At 40.0% G+C, this 23,655-nt stretch overlaps 1 protein-coding gene across 1 annotated transcript in view; it reads right to left on the reverse strand.

Moving 5' to 3' along the window:
* Positions 1-23,655, reverse strand: part of MYO1H (myosin IH) — a 142,034-nt gene that overhangs the window by 113,819 nt on the left and 4,560 nt on the right. Inside the window, exons 2-5 of the mRNA XM_089675765.1 lie at positions 14,409-14,570; positions 8,628-8,743; positions 2,353-2,551; positions 2,183-2,263 (exon numbers count right to left, since the gene is read on the reverse strand). Of these exons, the coding sequence (XP_089531891.1) occupies positions 2,183-2,263; positions 2,353-2,551; positions 8,628-8,743; positions 14,409-14,570 (558 nt within the window). The remainder of the gene's footprint in view (positions 1-2,182; positions 2,264-2,352; positions 2,552-8,627; positions 8,744-14,408; positions 14,571-23,655) is intronic.

Raw genomic sequence — 23,655 nt, forward strand, 5'->3', positions numbered from 1 at the left:
AGGTAATAAAAAAAAAGAGAAAATGTTATACTTACCTGCTCTGTGCAGTGGGTTTACACAGAGCAGCTTGATTCTCCTTATCTTGGGTCCCCCCATCGACACTGACTACTGACACTGTACTAATTGCACTGGGCAGGAAGGGGTTAACATCTGGGGCGATCAAAGGGTTATCTGTGTGCTGTTTTACTCTGTGCTGTGTCCGTGTGCTTCACTGTAAGCACACTGCTTTGGATGGCTGTGCTGTGCACAGCCATCCAAAGCAGTGTACACAAGCTGACAGGGAGGAGAACTGTATTGTTTACATACAGTGCTCTCCCCCGTCAGCAATACTCGGTGATCACAGGGTGTCGGCAAGTAATCACCGGCTGGGACCCAGTGATTAACAGCCAAGGCCACAAATGGCAGCGACTCCTACCCGGAACTGCAAAATCATGTGTATATATATATATATATATATATATATATATATATATATATATATATATGATTTTGCACACCTGTGCAGCCCTGTAGCAGTATTTCTGCTATAGGATGACGAGGAAGCGGTTTAAAGGCCATATTATACCTGCCTGCCTGCACATTTAAGTTTGAACACATTGAATAAAACTCTGAATACGATTTGCAATACCATGGTGTGTTCTGAACTTATTCTTGGGTACCCACGGCAAGCACCCTAGGTTGGACAGGAGAGTGAGGGCATCATCACTGAAATTAACCCTTACACCACCTTCTTAGTTTTGCCACTGAATCTATCCACAAGTGTCCAGTTTTGGTTAGACAGAGCAAAAACTACCCACGTGGAAGAAAAATATGTTTTAAATATATTTTAAAAATACTCTTCCCAAATATATATATATATATATATATATATATATATATATATATATATTGTATGTTGAAATACTTTTTTTTATATATTTTAAAAGTAAGAAAAATATGAAAAATATTTTTAAAAATACATTTTAAAATTTACTGTATGTCTTTAAAAATACATTTATTCTACATTTTTGGAATGCATTTACAAATATATGTAAAAACATATGTTAAAACGGACTTTTTTATATGTTAAAGAAAATCTGAAGAATATATTTAAAAAATATATATTTCTAAAAAGATTTTCACATATTTTGTAATATATAAAAAATGAAGGATACAATTTGCTCCTGCAGGGGGAAAAATTCCTTCCCTATCCCCTGAGAGGCAATCGGATATTCCCTGGATCAACTATACCTATAAATGTTAGTATCCAGTTATATTCTGTGTATCCAAGAAAGAATTCAGGCCTTTTTTAAAGGAATCCACTGAGCTGGCCAGAGCCAACTCTTGCGGAAGTCTATTCCACATTTTCACATCTCTCACTGTGAAGAAACCTTGAAATATATTTTGAAAAATATTGAATACGGCCAAAATTGTAGTATTTCAAATATATATCAATATATTTGGGAAGAATATTTTAAAAATATATTTAAAATATATTTTTCTTCCATGTGGGTAAGTTTAAATTTTTTTTTGTTTTCCATCTTCTTTCCCTGTTGCATTGGAAAGTTGTACACAAAAACCCTTTTCCAAATTAATTCCTTTACAAAGCCCTTTTTTTAAGCAGAACTCAAATTAAGATTGAAAGTAACCAACTGTTTAATGCTGCATACACACAAATCTTTTTTTATTTTGAACTGTGTACTTGCAAGATTCACTGTCATGTGGGATTTTATTTGTTTAATAGTGAGTTTGTTGTTCTATCCAGACACAGGACATTGTGTCAGGGTTTGGTTTTGTTCCTACTACAAAATGTATTTGTAGTTATTGCAAGAACAAAAAGCAGACTTACAGTAGGTAACTAGCTACTGAGATTATACCTTCATGACTAAAGTGTCCCTTATCACAATGCACATGAACACCAGTTATATTCCACCCTATCAAACATACACAGCAAACAAAAACACACCTATGCAATAGCTCTATGTGAATATCACGTGTGCTGTGTTACAGAGTGTTGGCAAAAATTTTACAGATGCTTGTTTTTGTATGACGAGGCGTGTTCACAGCTAAAATGAAAATTAATGGACTGCCTTAACGCAATGCACAATAATGCATGCAGAGTCCTGCAACAGTGTAAATAGGCCATAATATTTTCCTAGAGTATGAAGTGTACTGAAAACAAAGAACACAAGCATGCATATACCTTGTAGTCAAATTGTACATCCATATACTTTCCAAATCTGCTTGAGTTATCATTACGAAGAGTTTTGGCATTTCCAAAAGCCTTAGAAATATCAAATTGAAATATTAGTTTTCCACTTTTACTGTGAAATTTATACAAACTAAAGTTAACTTTATGAGTTGTTTATCTACCTCCAGAACAGGATTGGAGAGAAGGAGTCGATCTCTGATCGTTTGAAGCTTTTCTGTAGTTGGACATGCCATTGCCAAGTACTGAAGGATTTTCTTTGAGGTTTCAGTTTTTCCAGATCCACTTTCTCCAGAAATGAGGATAAAATGATTGTTTCGCTCAGAACACATTACCCTATAAGCATTATCTGCAATAGCATAGCTAAAGAAAGGTAAAACACAAAAATGTAATAAAAGTTCTCAAAGACAATTGACACAATCATGTCATACTACATGGCAAAATTATAGCTTTCAAAATTGTAATTCAATTTCATGCCTGCTGTTGCCTTTGCTAGTCAGAACTCTTCTTCTAATACTGGTTTCTTTTTGTTAAAGCCCAATTCCAGCTAAAGCCTTTTTTTGCTGCTGTATGTGACAATTTCCTCTTACGTCCTGTATACATTATGCACAGGTCATAGCATACATATGAAGAAAAGTGGGGCCAAAAAGGTCATAAATAGAGATGAGCGAATTATTCAAAAATTCGATTTGGCTGATTTGCCGAATAAATTCGATTCGATGCGAATTTATTCGCTGCGAATTTAACTTATTAAAAGGGTTTCTAGGCTTCAGAGAGCCTTTATATTAGTGCAGAACACTGTACCTTTAATTTAAATGCCCTTGGAGTCTGCTGGGGAAGAGAAATAATACTGTCAGTCAGTATGACATGCAGATGAGAACGTCGATCTTAGAATCACCGCACACTTCACTCATTTGGGCAGTCACGGGGGAAGAAGAAGAAGAAGGAGAAGGAGAAGGAGAATAAGAATGAAAAGAAGAAGAAGAATAAGAATGAAAAGAAGAAGAAGAATAAGAATGAAAAGAAGAAGAAGAAGAAGAAGGAAAAGAAGAAGAAGAAGAAGAAGAATGAAAAGAAGAAGAAGAAGAAGGAAAAGAAGAAGGAAAAGAAGAAGGAAAAGCAGAAGGAAAAGCAGAAGGAAAAGAAGAAGGAAAAGAAGAATGAAAAGAAGAAGAAGAAGAATGAAAAGAAGAATGAAAAGAATGAAAAGCAGAAGAAGAAGAAGGAAAAGAAGAATGAAAAGAAGAATGAAAAGAAGAAGAAGAAGAATGAAAAGAAGAATGAAAAGAAGAAGAAGAATGAAAAGAAGAATGAAAAGAAGAATGAAAAGAAGAAGGAAAAGAAGAATGAAAAGAAGAAGGAAAAGAAGAATGAAAAGAAGAAGGAAAAGAAGAATGAAAAGAAGAAGAAGAAGAAGAAGAAAAAGAAGAATGAAAAGAAGAAGGAAAAGAAGAAGGAAAAGAAGAAGGAAAAGAAGAATGAAAAGAAGAAGGAAAAGAAGAAGAAGAATGAAAAGAAGAATGAAAAGAAGAATGAAAAGAAGAAGAAGAAGAATGAAAAGAAGAATGAAAAGAAGAATGAAAAGAAGAAGAAGGAAAAGGAGAATGAAAAGAAAAAAAGAAGAAGAATGAAAAGAAGAAGAAGAAGAAGAATGAAAAGAAGAATGAAAAGAAGAAGAAGAAGAAGAATGAAAAGAAGAATGAAAAGAAGAAGAAGAAGAATGAAAAGAAGAATGAAAAGAAGAAGAAGAAGAATGAAAAGAAGAATGAAAAGAAGAAGAAGAATGAAAAGAAGAAGAAGAATGAAAAGAAGAATGAAAAGAAGAAGAAGAATGAAAAGAAGAATGAAAAGAAGAAGAAGAAGAAGAAGAATGAAAAGAAGAAGAAGAATGAAAAGAAGAAGAAGAAGAAGAATGAAAAGAAGAATGAAAAGAAGAAGAAGAAGAAGAATGAAAAGAAGAATGAAAAGAAGAAGAAGAAGAAGAATGAAAAGAAGAATGAAAAGAAGAAGAAGAAGAATGAAAAGAAGAATGAAAAGAAGAAGAAGAAGAATGAAAAGAAGAATGAAAAGAAGAAGAAGAATGAAAAGAAGAAGAAGAATGAAAAGAAGAATGAAAAGAAGAAGAAGAATGAAAAGAAGAATGAAAAGAAGAAGAAGAAGAAGAAGAATGAAAAGAAGAAGAAGAATGAAAAGAAGAAGAAGAAGAAGAATGAAAAGAAGAATGAAAAGAAGAAGAAGAAGAAGGAAAAGAAGAAGGAAAAGAAGAAGAAGAAGAATGAAAAGAAGAAGAAGAAGAATGAAAAGAAGAAGAAGAATGAAAAGAAGAATGAAAAGAAGAAGAAGAATGAAAAGAAGAAGAAGAATGAAAAGAAGAAGAAGAAGAATGAAAAGAAGAAGAAGAAGAATGAAAAGAAGAAGAAGAAGAATGAAAAGAAGAAGAATGAAAAGAAGAATGAAAAGAAGAAGAAGAAGAATGAAAAGAAGAATGAAAAGAAGAAGAATGAAGAAGAATGAAAAGAAGAAGAAGAAGATGAATGAAAAGAAGAAGAAGAAGAATGAAAAGAAGAAGAAGAATGAAAAGAAGAAGAAGAATGAAAAGAAGAAGAATTCCAGTACAGCAAAAAGTGTATCTGCAGAGAGCTCCACTATTTCTGACAGTTCTCTGACAGTTCCTTCACATTTACAGCGGTTGAAACATTGTATCTATTTGTTTCCGAATAAAAACATCTGTATCCTAAATGGAAACAAATAGATACAATGTTTCAACCGCTGTAAATGTGAAGGAACTGTCAGAGAACTGTCAGAAATAGCGGAGCTCTCTGCAGGGACACTTTTTGCCGGCTGTAGAAGGGATGAAAATCGGCCGATCGGGAAAAATTTGATTCGTGCATCCGAAGTTTGCTAATTTTCGGATTCGGTGCGAATCGAATTTTTCCTAATATTCGAAACGAATTCCACTTCGCCAAGTTCGATTCGCTCATCTCTAGTCATAAAGCAAACTTAAATACAATAAACAAATCTGCCCTCCTACAAGCATAAGTGCCCAAGGGTAAAAGAAAAAAAAAAAGTAATTCAAAAGCATAGAAAAACACAAACAAAAATCAACAAAAGCACCATCTATTCAAAAATAGCCACCCAGATAAAAACATTTAAAAAAGCAAATCAACAAAAACACACAATCCCTAAGATTTAAAGTGGAAGTAAATTTTTAAAAAGTTGCTGACATGCAGGGTATTTGTAACAGAAGAGACCCTATTGGTCTATTCTACCATAAATGCATCCTCCTGCCTGTCAGCTGTCAAGTACATGGCCTGGAACTGAGCAAAGCTAAGTGGAAGGCCAGCATGACTCCCACCCTTCCTCCCTGTACCTGTTTCGTTGGTGTTTTTTGTTTTGTTGTTTCAAGTCCTTGATTATGTTCTTTGTGTTTGTCTTGCCTTTTTTTTGGGGGGGGGGGGGCTCTTTTTGTTTTTTTCTTTCCTTGTTTTATTAGCATTTTGTGTCTTGGGGTTTTTTGTCATGGCAGCTGTCAGGGGTCGCTGGGTCTTTAAAGGCGGTGCTGGAGTGACATTTTTGAGGATTGTGGGTTGGGCCCATCGTAGGTATGGGTGTCCCTTCCCAATTATAAGGGTACGTTGGTAAGGTTGTAGTTAATGGGCTGTATCTGAGACTACATAGTTGTAGCATTGTCCCCAAGGTGGAGTAGTAGCGACTACGGGCCTTCTCATTAGGTGTCAGATACAGCCAAGTTATTTGATGTGATTAGCAGTGCCTTCGAAGACCTTGGACCTGGTTGGGATCATTACTGTCAGTTAATAAACTGATTGTACTTGATGCATTGTAATGTAATAGTGGTTATGTTAAATAAATGGACTGCTATGGCCGTTTTTGACACCAAAGAAGGAGAGATGTGTGGTTATTTCAGGTGGGGGAAGGTTGAGGGGTGATTGTTTTTAATAGTTAGCTGGTAAGTATTAGCCTCGATACTCTGCATGTCCCTCAGTCATGTATATTGATAGACTGACAGTCCCGCTCTCTGCTCAGAGTGGCTGTGAGAACTTAGCAATCAGCAGTCATGTGATTGCTGAGTTCTCACCCTTAGAGCCGTCTGGGGGCAGATGTAGCATTGGACCAAGTAAGTATAAATAGGGAAAAAAAGCCCTCCTTTTTATAAGAGCAATACCTGGAGGGAGCCCACCCCTCCTTAAAGGCACAGGAGGGGACGAGAAGAAGAAGTAGAAGGAAAAGAAGAAGAAGAAGAAGAAGAAAAGGAGGTAAACAAAGATGTAGAAGAAGCAGAGAGTAGTGACATGAGACAGAAATAAGAAAGTCTCACCCTGAAATACTGGTCTACATGGTCATTAAGCTGAGTATTCTGGGGTTACATTTTTATTTGAAGCCCTTAAAAACATCCTGCAATTCCAATTTTGCATAAAAACCATAACTGAATTTCTGGCTGTCACTTTACCACAGTACTAGCAGGCCTGTCAAAAAAGAATCATGGAGGCTGCCATTGCTGACCATTTCTTTTTAAACTTCCTATTTCCTGGCTGCCAGGCTGTTGCATTGGTTTAAATGCTTTTTTAGTCCCTGACCTGGAACAAGTATAGAGAAAAGGAATTCTGATACTTTTCTGACACTTATTTACAGCATATATGTTCTGGGTCTCTGATTTGAATTCTAAAAGTAAGGATCTCAGACAGAGTGGCGAAGATTTACCAAAGCTGGTGCAGCCGTGCATGGTAGCCAATCAGCTTCTAACTTCAGCTTGATCAATAAAGCTTTGCCAATGAAACCTGAAAGCTGATTGGTTTCTATGCAGAGCTGCATCAGATATTGCACGCTCCATTTCTAGTAAATAACCCTTAGTAAGCCAACCAAATGTTTTTGGTTTGGAGGGAGCAGGTATGGCAGGGCCTTGATAAGTGTTGGAGTTTGCCGAAGGGTACATGCACACAGACATACAGTACTTAAGTATAAAATAATTCTAGTATAAGTAAATATATTGATTTTATGTGGCAGGGGAGTTGCTGGTGACGTGTACAGGCAGTCATAAAAGTGAATGGTTGTAAGCCCCTCTGCTTGAGTAAATGCTGATGTTTCTTTGCATTGGTACAGACCGATGCAGAGATGCATCATCATTTACTTGAATACAGAGACCTACAGCCATTCACTTCTACAGTATTGCCTGCTGCAATCAAGGTGTTTTTTATGCTGGGCATATTTTATGCCTAAGTACGTTCATGTGTTTGAGGTCTAAAGCTTGCTAGCAGCTTGTTTAACCACTTGTGCTCCTGATGATTTCCCCCCTTCCTGACCAGGCCATTTTTTGCGTTACGGCACTGCATTACTTTAACTGACAATTGCATCGGTCATGCAATGCTGCGCCAAAATTAAATTTACATCCTTTTTTTTCCCACAAATTGAGCTTTCTTTTGCTGGTATTTGATTGCCTGTGTGTTTTTTAATTTTTGAGCTATAAAAAAAAAAAAAAAAAAAAAAAAGACAATTTTGAGAAAAAAACTATATTTTTTACTTTTTGCTATTAAACATGTCTAGTAAAAAAAAATAAAAAAATCCCAATACAAAATTAATTGGTTTACATGAAAGTTATATTGTTTACAAATGGCGGAATATATACTGGGTTTTTTTCTTCTTTAATTTTTACTAGCAATGGTGGTGATCAGCGACTTATAGCGGGACTGTGGGATTGGGGTAGGAATTCTGACACTGGGAGAACTGACTTGGTGTCACTGACATTCTTAGTGACACCAATACAGTGATCGGTGCTAAAAAAAAGCACTGACACTGTACTATTGGCACTGGGCAGGAAGGGGTTAACATGTGGGGCGATCAAAGGGTTAACTGTGTGCTGTGTACTGTTTTACTCTGTGCTGTGTCCGTGTGCTTCACTGTAAGCACACTGCTTTGGATGGCTGTGTTGTGCACAGCCATCCAAAGCAGTGTGCTCGAGCTGGCAGGGAGGAGAACTGTATTGTTTACATACAGTTCTCCTCCCCGTCGGAGATGCTCATGAATCAACGGGCGCTGGCGAGTAATCGCCGGTCAGGACCCAGTCATTGACAGTTGCGAATGGCGGCACGGGTAGGGCGTGTGCCCCCTACCTGGAAATGCAAAATCACGTATGTATACGTGATTTTGCAGACCCGTGTCGCCCTGTAGCAGTATATCTGCTATAGGGCGGTTGGGAAACGGTTAAAGTACAGGAAGATCTGTGATAAAACTATCAAAAATGCAAATAAAAATTGTTATAAAATGTCAATAAAGCTGGCGTAAGCTTTTTAAAGGATGTGTAGACATTTGTTTTACACACTGCTTTTCTACAAGCTAAAGCCAATGTGTACTGTACAAAGCCCTAAAAAGCAAAACTAAAGACTGGCAACATGACAGTTTTATAGTTACTGTGACATCGTCATACATGTGTGGTGGCAGCTCAATGAAATTTACTCCTTGGTACATTTCCATTTGCCTCTCGGTATATAGGTCAAGTTCCTTGTATGGGTTCACAGACACCAGTAATGTCCCAATGTATGTCTAAGAATTACAAAATAAAAAAAACATGTAAACATATTTTGTGTACAGTAATATTTAAAAATATCAGTATATGAAGTAAAAAAAATGTAATCAGGGCAATGAAGTATAATTTATAGTATAATTTATAGAGTATGATCACACTTTACAGTGAGCCTGGGTTCACGCGGAAATTTGCACCGGTTTCTATGCGATTTCTGCACCGCATCATAATCGCACCCCATTCACACGAACCATTGCGAGTGTGTATTTTAAGTTAACGACGCCCCAAAATCAGTTCGCAAAACGTGGTGCGATGTGCAGAATTGGATCGCATGGGTGTTCACACCCATGCGATTTGATTCTAGTGTGGACTGAAAAAAGGGTCCTGAACCTTTTTGGCACGAATGTGGTGTGATTTGAGCCATACAAAATGTATGGCTGAAATCGCACATCACAGAATTCACATGTGATTTGCACAGGAATGCTGTGCGGTTCCTGTGCGAATCCCATGCGGTATGCCACACCGCACAAGTGTGAACCCAGGTTCAAAATGTACAGTATGTCCAGGCAAAAAAATCTACAAAATTTACAGTTTTCAATGGTATCTTAAATGGTATATAAAAGTGAAGCAAAAAAAGATAAGTTTGGTGTTAGGCCTCATGCACATACAAAAAATGCTGCTTAGACAGGCTTTTGCAATTTTTTTCTTCAGCCTGTATAAGCAAATGTTAGTCTATTTGTCCATACACATTTGGGCGTTTACATGCGCATTTGTAGAGGAGCATTTTCAGTCTGAAAAAAACATCACAAGTTTGTTTTTGAGAGGAGATTTCGGGCAGAAAAAAAATGCTTGACGTGCATAAACGTGACTTTATGAGTGTTCGGTGTTTTTAAGTGTACATTGATTATAGTGAAAAATGAGCAGAGAGGAATGTTTTGGGAAAAAATGGTTATAAAAGCAAATGCCCATAAACACGTATAAACTCTTGTGCAATACGAGCCACTATGAACATTTTCTATGCTGCTTTTTCTTCCAGAGGTTCTGGCATTTTTTCAACCACCTAGTATGTACTGTGCATGAACCCTTGGGGTTTACATATCACTTTAAATAGTAGCATGGGCAATGTGTTCATCTGGTTAATACAAAGCTTCCAGCAAGGGTAGTGTTCCAAAAGCTGGCTGTCAAAGCATCCTTCAGCTCCAGTTAAACCATTTCTTAAACCAAGGGCTGCCATTGCTTACCTCCTTATGAAAATGTTAATTGCTTGAGTGTCAATGTCTTGAGACACTGACCTGGAACAAGGAAGCAGATTAGAAAGTCAGAACTCTTGATCTGCAATCCTGTTCAGGATGACTCAAAGTATTGAAGACATTCAATTAGCATGACAACCAGGCAACTAGCATTTTTTAGAAATAGAGGCTATCAATGCCCGTTTCCATATTTTCTCACTATAGGTTTTCTTTCAAGCAACTCTGTCACTTAAATAAAAGTCCTAACAGAAGTCCTACTTCTCCTGCTGCCAAAGCTGATGCATGCTGATGTCTGATGGGGAAAAATCACCCCACATTATCTGTTCAGAAATTGACTGTGTTGTATAATAATGTTGGTGTCATAATTTGAAACCACTAAGCCCTGCAGAGGGGAGGAAGGGGGGGAGGTGGGACACAGGACATCAAAACTTCTGGAGTGTCGGTTTCCAAACCAACTTTGTGGTATTACTTTCATTCACTGACACAAGCAGTAGGTCAGGTATGTATTTACAGTATTCTGCCCTCCTGAGGATTTACCCCCCTTCCTGACCAGGCCATATTTTGTGTTACGGCGCTGTGTCATGCAGCGCTACACCCAAATGAAATGTCCTTTTTTTTCCCATGAATTGAGCTTTCTTTCAGTGTTATTTGATCGTCTGTGCCTTTTTATTTTTTGCGTTATAAAGAAAAGAAAGGCCGACAATTTTGAGAAAAAAACAATATTTTTGGCTTTTTGCTATTATACATGTCCAGTAGAAAAAATTTAAAAAATCAATTGTCGTCATACATTTAGGCCAGAATGTATTCTGCTACATGTCTTTGGTAAAATAAATCCCAATATGTGTAAATTAACTGGTTTACGTGAAAGTTATAGCGTTTACAAATGGTATAGATACTGGAATTTTTTTCATTTATTTTTACTAGTAATGGCGGCGACCAGTGACTTATAGCTGGACTGCGATGAGCATTCTGACACTGGGGGGGACTGACTTTGTGCCACTGACATCCCCAGTGACACCAATACAGTGATCAGTGCTAAAAAAAAAGCACTAACACTGTACTATTGGCACTGAGCAGGAAGGGGTTACCATGAGGGGCAATCAAAGGGTTAACTGTGTGATGGGTGTGTTTGTGCTTCACTGTAAGCACACTGCTTTGCATGGCTGTGCACAAAGCAGTGTGCACGAGCTGACAGGGAGGAGAACGGTTTTGTTTACAAACAGTTCTCCTCCCCATCGGAGATGCTCGCCAATCACTAGGCACCAGCGAGTAATCACCGGCGAGGACCCGGTGATTCACAGCCACGGCCGCGTATGGTGACGTGCGCCACCTACCCCGAAATGCAAAATCACATAAATATACGTGATTTTGTGCACTCGTGACGCCTTGTAGCAGTATATCTGCTATAGGGCGGTCGGGAAGCAGTTAAAGGTGACGTTTGTGCGGGGATTTTAATTTAAGTACAGAATCACCTGCTTCAGCACAAATTAAAACATATTGTTTGCTGATGCCTACTTGCTTAAAGAAACAGTCAACAGTCTATTGGTTGAACTAGATGAACTTGTGTCTTCTTTAAACCTATGTAACTAAATCTGATCTGTGTTTAAAGTAGCACTCTAGGAAAACCACAAGTGGAAACACCACAAGTCAGATAAGGGACCTCTAGTGATGGCTATGCTATGAACAGATAGCTGCTGTTTACTGTACAAATCATAGCTTCACTGATGCACACAGTGCTCTTTGATTTCCAGCTCTTGTACAGTGAAGTGATTCAGTTTTTCACCCTCCATTTCCTCTCCCCTTGTTCATTCACAAAATGTCTTGTATTCTGTTCACAGAATACACAGAGTTCTTTCAACTGACAAGAGAAGATCCTGTTGTTTACCTGCCCCTCCTCTCCCTGTCAAGGTCCTACCTTTCCTCAGACCCTGTGCTGCTCCATGTGCTGGCATCCATCTTAGGTGTCTGCAAAGCATTGTGGGATCCTTTATGCTTTCAGCCCTCTGCGGCTCCTCCCCCAGGAGGTGGCGGCTTATCACATACAGTGGGGCAAAAAAGCATTTAGTCAGCCACCAATTGTGCAAGTTCTCCCACTTAAAAAGATGAGAGAGGCCTGTAATTGGCATCATAGGTAGACCTCAACTATGAGAGACAAAATGAGAAAAAAAATCCAGACAATCACATTGGCTGATTTGGAAAGAATTTATTTGCAAATTATGGTGGAAAATAAGTATTTGGTCAATATCAAAAGTTCATCTCAATACTTTGTTATATATCCTTTGTTGGCAATGACAGAGGTCAAACGTTTCCTGTAAGTCTTCACAAGGTTGGCACACACTGTTGCTGTTATGTTGACCCATTCCTCCATGCAGATCTCCTCTAGAGCAGTGATGTTTTGGGGCTGTTGCTGGGCTACATGGACTTTCAACTCCCTCCAAAGGTTTTCTATGGGGTTGAGATCTGGAGACTGGCTAGGCCACTCCAGGACCTTGAAATGCTTCTTACGAAGTCACTCCTTCATTGCCCGGGTGGTATGTTTGGGATCATTGTCATGTTGGAAGACCCAGCCACGTTTCATCTTCAATGCCCTTGCTGATGGAAGGAGGTTTGCACTCAAAATCTCACGATACATGGCCCCATTCATTCTGTCCTGTACATGGATCAGTCATGCTGGTCCCTTTGCGGAGAAACAGCCCTAAAGCATGATGTTGCCACCCCCATGCTTCACAGTAGGTATGGTGTTCTTTGAATGCAACTCAGCATTCTCTCTCCTCCAAACACGACGAGTTGTGTTTCTACCAAACAGTTCTATTTTGGTTTCATCTGACCATATGACATTCTTCCAGTCCTCTTCTGGATCATCCAAATGCTCTCTAGCAAACTTCAGATGGGCCCGGACATGTAGTGGCTTAAGCAGGGGGACACGTCTGGCACTGCAGGATCTGAGTCCCTGGCGGCATAGTGTGTTACTGATAGTAGCCTTTGTTACGTTGGTCCCGGCTCTCTGCAGGTCATTCACTAGGTCCCCCCGTGTGGTCCTGGGATTTTTGCTCACCGTTCTTGTGATCATTTTGACCCCACGGGGTGAGATCTTGCATGGAGCCCCAGATCGAGGGAGATTATCAGTGGTCTTGTATGTCTTCCATTTTCTAATTATTGCTCCCACAGTTGATTTGTTCACACCAAGCTGCTTGCCTATTGCAGATTCAGTCTTCCCAGCCTGGTGCAGGTCTACAATTTTGTTTCTGGTGTCCTTCGACAGCTCCTTGGTCTTCGCCATAGTGGAGTTTGGAGTGTGACTGTTTGAGGTTGTGGACAGGTGTCTTTTATACTGATAACAAGTTCAAACAGGTGCCATTGATACAGGTAATGAGTGCAGGACAGAGGAGCCTCTTAAAGAAGAAGGTACAGGTCTGTGAGAGCCAGAAATCTTGCTTGTTTGTAGGTTACCAAATACTTATTTTCCACCATAATTTGCAAATAAATTCTTTCCAAATCAGCCAATGTGATTGTCTGGATTTGTTTTCTCATTTTGTCTCTCATAGTTGAGGTCTACCTATGATGCCAATTACAGGCCTCTCTCATCTTTTTAAGTGGGAGAACTTGCACAATTGGTGGCTGACTAAATACTTTTTTGCCCCACTGTATAAGTCTGCTGTTTGTGGCTGTCCATTGCATTCGTGTCCTGTCTCTTGCACAGCAGCAAGCTCCTGTTTAGCTACTCATTGCTTTCCTGGATACCGACTCAGCTTTGGCTAAGACTCCTCCTGGCTTCTGACCCCAGAATTGCACCTCCTTGTGTGTCTGGCTCCACACTCCCTGACACTCCCCTGACACTCCCCTTGTCCATTCAAAGAATGCCTTGAATTTTGTAAACAATATATAAGGAATTTCATAAATGGAAGTGGAGAAAGGAAAGGAAACACCAGGATCCTTTCAGGATGCAACTGGAACTCTCAGTTGCATCAATAGATAAAGAGTACTGCATGTTGTATCAAGCATCAGAAAAGGTATGATTTGTACAGTAAACAGGAGCGATCTGGGCAGATAGTCATTGGCAGAGGTATTTTGGCTTGTGGCGAATCCCAAATTTTTTTTTTCAGTTTTACTTTAATATCTCCGAAGTGGAGCTGAAGGGTGCACTAAAGGCTTCAGTAAAACTGCTCATAACATGCTCAAAGGTTTGCTGAAAACACTACTGTTATCTAAGGTGAAGTCTCTGGAAAAATCAAGGTTTGAAGAAAGCTGCCTGCTGGCTCTTATGATGATGATGGCCAGACTAACGTTTACAAGGAAAAAATGTCTTTGTGTATTGGAAAATAAACACGTTTACAGTAGTTAGTAACAAAAATGAATGATATTGCATTCACAACACAGTTCTCCTACTGGTGTTATGATACTACTGCTGTCAACCAAATAATTAAGCAAGAATTACATAAATAAGATTCTCCTGAAATCTCTTGCGCAGGTTGTCCATGAAAGCGGCTTCACTGGTGTGTGAATCTAGCAGCACAAAATCTTGCACACCAACTTTTTCCCGAGCAGATAGTGATCCTTCAATGTGCGTATCTGCTCCATTTTTTTTAGCATTTTCATTCTAAGAAAAGAAAGTAAAAACAGTTCAAGAAGCTACAGTGATCTGTAACAATGACCAAGTCACACATCAAGAATATGTCATCCTCAAACAAATTTATGGATTCTTCTGTCAAGATCAATCACTCAATTGATCGATCACTCAATCAGTTCTTGAGACCCCAGCCAGCAATTCTACCCCACAAGGTTCCCATTCTTCTGTCAAGATCAATCACTCAATTGATCGATCACTCAATCAGTTCTTGAGACCCCAGCCAGCATTTCTACCCCACAAGGTTCCCAGCTTTTAAATAATTTAAATAAAAATAATTTTGCTCCCAAGAGTTTTTACATACTTAGATCTGGCTCCTTTTACACTATTTCAATAAATACATTTAAAGCAGATTTTATACACAACTTTTTGACATAAAAATGACTGTGATCTCTTGAGCAAAAATCTAACATCAAACGAAGAGCAGGAGCACATGATAATAATTAGTACTCTTATAACAGCTAGACAGATACATTGATAAACAAATGGAAAACTCAGGTGTGAGCTACACATGTACTAAATGTACTAGCATGTAGAAGCAATTTATTATTATTATTATTATTATTATTATACAGAATGTATATAGTACAACAGTTTACACAGCCCAATTCAAAATGAAGGGAGACAGAACAGTTTTAGTCCAATTTGATACAAGAAGATTAGGAAGGTCCTGCTTGTGGTAGCTTACAATCTAAAAGAGGGCAAATGGTACATAAAATAATAACTGTAATGGATGAACTGATAGAAAAGGAAGAAGTACTTTTTTTAGATGGAGGTGGGAAAGGCTTCCCTGAACAGATGCATTTTTAGGGGTCACCTAACAGTGGACAGGATAGGAGATAGCCAGACAGATTGAGGTAGGTAGTTTGAGAGGATGAGAGAGATCCTGGAGAAGTCCCTGTAGCAAGTGTTAGAAGAAGGGACAAATTAGAGAGCAAGAGATGTTGGAAGGAGTGAAGTGGCCAGTTGGGGTGATATTTCGAGCTGAGATTGGTGATGTAGCTGGGGGTAGAGTTTTGGATGGCTTTGTATGTTGTTGTTAGTATTTTGAACTTTATGTGTTGGTTAGCTGAACCCAGTGGGGAGATAGACAGAGAGGAGCAAAAGCCACAGATCATTTTGGTTACTAAGGTGTCTAGCAGCAGGTAGATTACTAAGAATGGAGTTGTAATAGGCAAAACAGGAAATAATAATTGAATAATTTAGTAGATTTGTGGTGCTGTTGGTCTTGAAGGGGTGAATTTTCAAAATGTCACAAAGGTTAAGGTGGCAAGATCTGCTCGATGATTGTATGGCGGACCCAAAGGAAAGGTCAGAGTCTAGAATTACACCTAGAAAACTAGCTTGAGTGAAGATACGTATATGTGTATAAAACAGATGTTTCGGCAGCTGCACTCCAAAAAAATCCACCTTTATTGAGTCATGAAAACAACAAAACATTGCAGCAAGATATTGTGGGGCATGACAAAAAGTCAACGGTTTTCACACTACATCGGTGCTTGAGCATGGCTCATGACTTGTAGTTATGATTAAGCCCTAATGTAGTGTTAAAAGAACTGAATTTTTCTCATGCCCTACAGTGTCTTGCTGCAATGTTTTGTTGTTTTTGTGTGCAGCTGACCAAACGTCTGTTTTGTACACATACTGTAGTCTGACAAACTGAGCTGGCACCCATGTGGAGTACTGTGTGGAGAACCGTGTCGGCGGACCCACATGGAGAAGCATTACCTGGGTGAAGGTACATATAGTTGTGCTATTGATCTCGATGAGGCGGGACAGGCCATTGTATGTATTATAAAAGTAATCGGGTGACTCTAAAGCCACCTAGATCACTTTTATATAAAAGATGAGATTGGGCTAAAAATGTTAAAGCGGAATTAAACCCAAAAGGGTAACTTCCGCTAGTTGGCATCCTCGCCCCCTCCACTGCCACATTTGGCATTTTTGGGGGGGAAAGGGCTTTGACAGGTACCCTCTCCCACTTCTGGCTAAGTCTGCAGAGGCGATCTCCAGCCCCCCCCCCCGTAGCCTTCTGGGACACATCACAGGTCCCAGAAGACTGCGGGACCAACCACAATGTGCAGAGCCACTCACGCATATGCAGTAGGAAACCAGGTGTGAAGCCGGAAGGCCTCACTGCCTGTTTCCCTTTATTAAGATGCCAACACCTGCACCCAATTAAGGAAATTGACTCGGGTGTGGACATCACCAGACACCTGGACATGTAAGTGTCCTTATATTAAAACATCAGTAGCTACAGTATTTGTAGCTGCTGACTTTTAATTTTTTTTTTTTTACACCGGAACTCTGCTTTAACCACTTGCCATCCTGAGGATTTACCCCCCTTAATGACCAGGCCTCTTTTTGTTATTCGGTGCTGCACTATTTCAACTGATAATTGTGCAGTTATGCAATGCTGTACCCAAACAATATTTTTTACTTTCGGCTATAAAAAATATATAGTAAACTCAAAGTTAGTCATAAATTTAGACAAAAATGTATTCTGCTACATGTTTTTGGTAAAAAAAATCCCAAAAAGTGTATATTGATTGCTTTGTGTGAAATTTATAGCGTCTACAAACTAGATACTGCAATTTACGCCATTTTTTTGCTATACAGCACTGCACTAGTTTAACTGACAATTGCGCGGTCATGCAATACGGTACATAAATTACATTTATGTCCTTTTTTCAGACAAATAGAGCTCTATTTCGGTGGTATTTGATCACCTGTGCACTTTTAATTTTTGGCGCTATAAACAAAAAAATTTTGAAAAACATTTTTTTTTAAAAAAAAAAAAGATATTTTCTTTCTAAATTTTGTCATAAATTTAGGCCAAAATGTATTCTGCTACATATTTTTGGTTTAAAAAAATCCCAATAAGTGTATATTTATTGCTTTGTGTGAAAGTTATAGCATCTACAAACTATGGGATAGATAATGGAATTTACACAGCTTTTACTTTCTGAGTGCCCATCACATTTCTTGAGGTGCTAAAATACCAGGACAGTACAAACACCCCCAAATGACCCCTTTTTGAAAAGCAGACACCCTAAGCTATCTGCTGAGAGGCATATTGAGTCCATGGAAGATTTATTTTTTTCCACAAGTTTTTTGAAAAGGACAAAAAAAAAAATTTACACAAAGTTGTATTTAAATTATATATTTCTCACACAAGCCATGGGTATATGTGGAATTACACCCCAAAATACATTCTGCTACTTCTACCGAGTATGGGGATACCACATGTGTGAGACTTTTTGGGAGCCTAGCCACATACAGGAACCTGAAATCCAGTGACCCCTTTGAAAGCCTGACGACGGTGCGTAACGTCCTCATTTTACTTCCTCACTACCTATCACAGTTTCGGAGGCCCTGAAATGCCAGAATAGCACCAACCCTCCCCCCCCCCCCCAAATTACCACTTTTTGGAAAGTAGACACCCCAAGGAATTTAAAAAAAGGCATGGTGAGTATTTTGCAGATCTCATTTTTTCTCACAAGGTTTTGAAATATAAAAAAAAGAAAAAATATATTTTTGTTTACTTTCTTCATATTCCAAAAACTTGTGGTAACAAACACGATCTGCAAAATACTCACCATGCTTCTTATCAAATTCCTTGGGGTGTCTACTTTCCAAAAAGGGGTCATTTTGGGGGATTGGATGCTATCCTGGCATTTCAGCGCCTCCAAAATTGTGATAGGTAGTCAGGAAGTGTAATGAGGAATTAAAGCCCTTTAAAAGCCTGAAGGTGCTTATTGGATTTTGGGGTCCTGAAAGTCTCACACATGTGGTACCCCCATACTCGGGAGAAGTAGCAGAATGTATTTTGGGGAGTAATTCCACATATACCCATGGCATTTGTGAGCAATAAATCATTTAATTGACAATTTTCTGTAAAAAAATTTACTTTTATTTTGTCATTTTCCAAAAACTTGTGGTAAAAAATTAATTCTTCTATTGACTCAATATGCCTCTCAGCAAATAGTTTGGGGTGTCTACTTTCCAAAAATGGGTCGTTTTGGGGGGTGAGGACATCAGGGAGATAGAAAAAAAAGGCGTGGCCAAAACAACTGTTTGGAACATTCTGAAAAAGAAAGAACGCACCGGTGAACTCAGCAACACCAAAAGACCCGGAAGACCACGGAAAACAACTGTGGTGGATGACCGAAGAATTCTTTCCCTGGTGAAGAAAACACCCTTCACTACAGTTGGCCAGATCAAGAACACTCTCCAGGAGGTAGGTGTATGTGTGTCAAAGTCAACAATCAAGAGAAGACTTCACCAGAGTTTATACAGAGGGTTCACCACAAGATGGAAACCATTGGTGAGCCTCAAAAACAGGAAGGCCAGATTAGAGTTTGCCAAACGACATCGAAAAAAGCCTTCACAGTTCTGGAACAATATCCTATGGACAGATGAGACCAAGATCAACGTTTACCAGAGTGATGGGAAGAGAAGAGTATGGAGAAGGAAAGGAACTGCTCATGATCCTAAGTATACCACCTCATCAGTGAAGCATGGTGGTGGTAGTGTCATGGCGTGTCTCTTGTATTTATTGATGATGTGACTGCTGACAGAAGCAGCAGGATGAATTCTGAAGTGTTTCGGGCAATATTATCTGCTCATATTCAGCCAAATGCTTCAGAACTCATTGGACGCCGCTTCACAGTGCAGATGGACAATGACCCAAAGCATACTGCAAAAGCAACCAAAGAGTTTTTTAAGGGAAAGAAGTGGAATGTTATGCAATGGCCAAGTCAATCACCTGACCTGAATCCGATTGAGCATGCATTTCACTTGCTGAAGACAAAACTGAAGGGAAAATGCCCCAGGAACTGAAGACAGTTGCAGTAGAGGCCTGGCAGAGCATCACCAGGGATGAAACCCAGTGTCTGGTGATGTCTATGCGTTCCAGACTTCAGGCGGTAATTGACTGCAAAGGATTTGCAACCAAGTATTAAAAAGTGAAAGTTTGATTTATGATTATTATTCTGTCCCATTACTTTTGGTCCCTTAACAAGTGGGAGGCACATACGCAAACTGTTGTAATTCCTACACCGTTCACCTGATTTGGATGTAAATACCCTCAAATTAAAGCTGACAGTCTGCAGTTAAAGCACATCTTGTTCATTTCATTTCAATTCCATTGTGGTGGTGTATAGAGCCAAAAATGTTAGAATTGTGTCGATGTCCCAATATTTATGGACCTGACTGTATATTGGCCAATTATTTGGTAAAATATAAAAGATGATGGTATGCCAAGTAAATAGATGCCAAACATGACATGCTTTAAAACTGTGCATGCCCCATGCAATGGCGACAACCGGCATACATTTTTACTATCCATAGGCAATGCTTTAAAAGCCTTTACAAGCTACAATTTTAGATTTACAGAGGTCTAGTGCTAGAATTACTGCCCTTGATCTGACGTTCACAGTGATACCTCACTGCTGTTTACATACCGGGTCAGGTTTCATTTTTTAAATTATTTTTACACTGTACCTTTCATTTTTTTTGCTTTTAATGCTATCACAGGGACTGCAAATATCCCCTATAACTTCAATAGGCATTGTCATATATTCGTTTTTGAGAAATCTGGAGTCTATCAGACTTTAGATATCTCCTCTGCCCTTACATTATCTAATCTCACCAAGATACCGTATTTTTCGCTCCATAAGACGCACCTGACCATAAGACGCACCTAGGTTTTGGAGGCGGAAAACAAGAAAAAAAATATTCTGAACCAATGGACTGCAGACACAGTACAGGAAATGACCAGAGACTGCGGACACAGTACAGGAGATGACCAGAGACTGCAGATATAGTACAGGAGATGACCAGAGACTGCAGACATAGTACAGGAGATGACCAGAGACTGCGGACATACTACAGGAGATGACCAGAGACTGCAGACGTACTATAGGAGATGACCAAAGACTGCGGACGTACTACAGAAGATGACCAGAGACTGCGGACACAGTACAGGAGATGACAAGAGACTGCAGACACAGTACAGGAGATGACCAGAGACTGCGGACACAGTACAGGAGATGACCAGAGACTGAGGTCATAGTACAGGAGATGACCAGAGACTGCAGACAAACTACAGGAGATAACTAGAGACTGCAGATATAGTACAGGAGATGACCAGAGACTGCGGTCATAGTACAGGAGATGACCAGAGACTGCGGTCATAGTACAGGAGATGACCAGAGACTGCGCACATACTACAGGAGATGACCAGAGACTGCGCACATACTACAGGAGATGACCAGAGACTGCGGACACAGTACAGGAGATGACCAGAGACTGCGGACACAGTACAGGAGATGACCAGAGACTGCGGACACAGTACAGGAGATGACCAGAGACTGTGAACACAGTACAGGAGATGACCAGAGACTGTGAACACAGTACAGGAGATGACCAGAGACTGCGGACATAGTACAGGAGATGACTAGAGACTGCGGACACAGTACAGGAGATGACCAGAGACTGCGGACATAGTACAGGAGATGACCAGAGACTGCGGACATACTACAGGAGATGACCAGAGACTGTGGACATACTACAGGAGATGACCAGAGACTGCGGACGTACTACAGGAGATGACCAGAGACTGCGGAAGTACTACAGGAGATGAACAGAGACTGCGGAGACAGTACAGGAGATGACCAGAGACTGCAGACACAGTACAGGAGATGACCAGAGACTGCGGACATAGTACAGGAGATGACCAGCGACTGTGGTCATAGTATATGAGATGACCAGAGACTGCGGACATACTACTGTACAGGAGATGACCAGAGACTGCGGACATAGTACAGGAGATGACCAGACACTGCGGACATACTACAGGAGATGACCAGAGACTGCGGACATAGTACAGGAGATGACCAGAGACTGCAGACATACTACTGTACAGGAGATGACCAGAGACTGTGGACATAGTACAGGAGATGACCAGAGACTGCGGACATAGTACAGGAGATGACCAGAGACTGCAGACATAGTACAGAAGATGACCAGAGACTGCGGACATAGTACAGGAGATGACCAGAGATTGCAGGCACAGTACAGGACATCTCCTGTACTGCCAAAGACTGCGGACATAGTACAGGCGATGGCCAGAGACTGTGGACATACTACAGGAGATCGAATATTTGAAAGAAATCTTGCGAGCCAGAAGACCAAATAATATATATAAACAATCTATATGTTGGATCGCAAACCTCTAACACATAACTACCAATGTGAAAAACGTGAAATAAAAATATATATAGTGTTGCGCTCTCAATCCTTCAATCAATATATATTAAAAAATGTGTATTAATAAACATAGATACTTATACTTGTGAATCTTTTGAATCAACTCAAATAACCAGTGTACATGGGGCAATGATAAATAAATAAACAAATATATAAAAAAATATAAAATAATATGAATATATAATATATAATTATATATAATATATAATAAATGTCCCAAAAAGTGACTTTGTGCTGAAAAGATCTTCAAATGGCATAAAATCGGTGACTGCTTGTGACTCCTCCCTCAAGTGAAGATATGCGCTCACCTCATAGGTAGCCTGCAATTAGGCTATTAAAGCTTGCGGTTCACCTCCTTTGGAACCTGCTTGTTACGAACTCCTGTTACAAGAAATCCATGGAATGCGACATATATTATGGAATAAATCTCCTCTCCTAGGGTGCCACTCCTCTATCTTCCTGTCTCCATGCGGTTCTCAAAGCTCCAGGCTGGTCAAATCATAAACCAGCTGACACACAGTGGCTCTGGGAGCAATGATCTGCAGTAATATCTCTGGCTCCTACACGACTTGTCAATCTTCTTTCTCGGTTGTAGACATACACATTTTATATGGCAAAAGCCTTTTGTGTTGCTTTTCTTAACAAAACATTTTCATCATGTCCTGGTCACCTGTACACATTGCCCCATGTACACTGGTTATTTGAGTTGATTCAAAAGATTCACAAGTATAAGTATCTATGTTTATTAATACACATTTTTTAATATATATTGATTGAAGGATTGAGAGCGCAACACTATATATATTTTTATTATACTACAGGAGATAACCAGAGACTGCGGACATACTACTGGAGATGACCAGAGACTGCGGACGTACTGCAGGAGATGACCAGAGACTGCGGACGTACTACAGGAGATGACCAGAGACTGCGGACGTACTACAGGAGATGACCAGAGACTGCGGACGTACTACAGGAGATGACCAGAGACTGCGGACGTACTACAGGAGATGACCAGAGACTGCGGACGTACTACAGGAGATGACCAGAGACTGCAGACATAGTACAGGAGATGACCAGAGACTGCGGACACAGTACAGGAGATGACCAGAGACTGCGGACATACTACAGGAGATGACCAGAGACTGCGGACACAGTACAGGAGATGACCAGAGACTGTGGGCACAGTACAGGAGATGACCAGAGACTGCGGACAGTATAGGGGATGACTAAGAGACTGTGGACACACACAGTACAGGGGATGACCAAGAGACTGCGGACGTACTGCAAGAAATGATCAGAGACTGCGGACAGTACAGGGGATGACCAGAGACTGCGGACAGTACATGGGATGACCAGAGACTGCGGACAGTACAGGGGATGACCAGAGACTGCGGACATACTACAGGAGATGACCAGAGACTGGGGAAGTACTACAGGAGATGACCAGAGACTGCGGACATACTACAGGAGATGACCAGAGACTGCAGACGTACTACAGGAGATGACCAGAAACTGCGGACGTACTACAGAAGATGACCAGAGACTGCGGACACAGTACAGGAGATGACCAGAGACTGCAGACAGTACAGGAGATGACCAGAGACTGCAGACACAGTACAGGAGATGACCAGAGACTGCGGACACAGTACAGGAATGTCAGGGCAGGAGCGATGGAATTGGCAGGCAGGCCTATGGTAAGGTCACGCAGCGACTGACGACAGCCACTACCCACAGACCAGAGTCCCTCGGGGCGCGGAGTCTAAGCCCCAGGTTACCCTTCACC

The sequence above is a fragment of the Staurois parvus genome, unplaced genomic scaffold (genome assembly GCF_062004578.1).
Source record: "Staurois parvus isolate SC_StPar_1 unplaced genomic scaffold, SC_StPar_1.0 ptg000158l, whole genome shotgun sequence".
NCBI classification, from domain to species: domain Eukaryota; kingdom Metazoa; phylum Chordata; class Amphibia; order Anura; family Ranidae; genus Staurois; species Staurois parvus.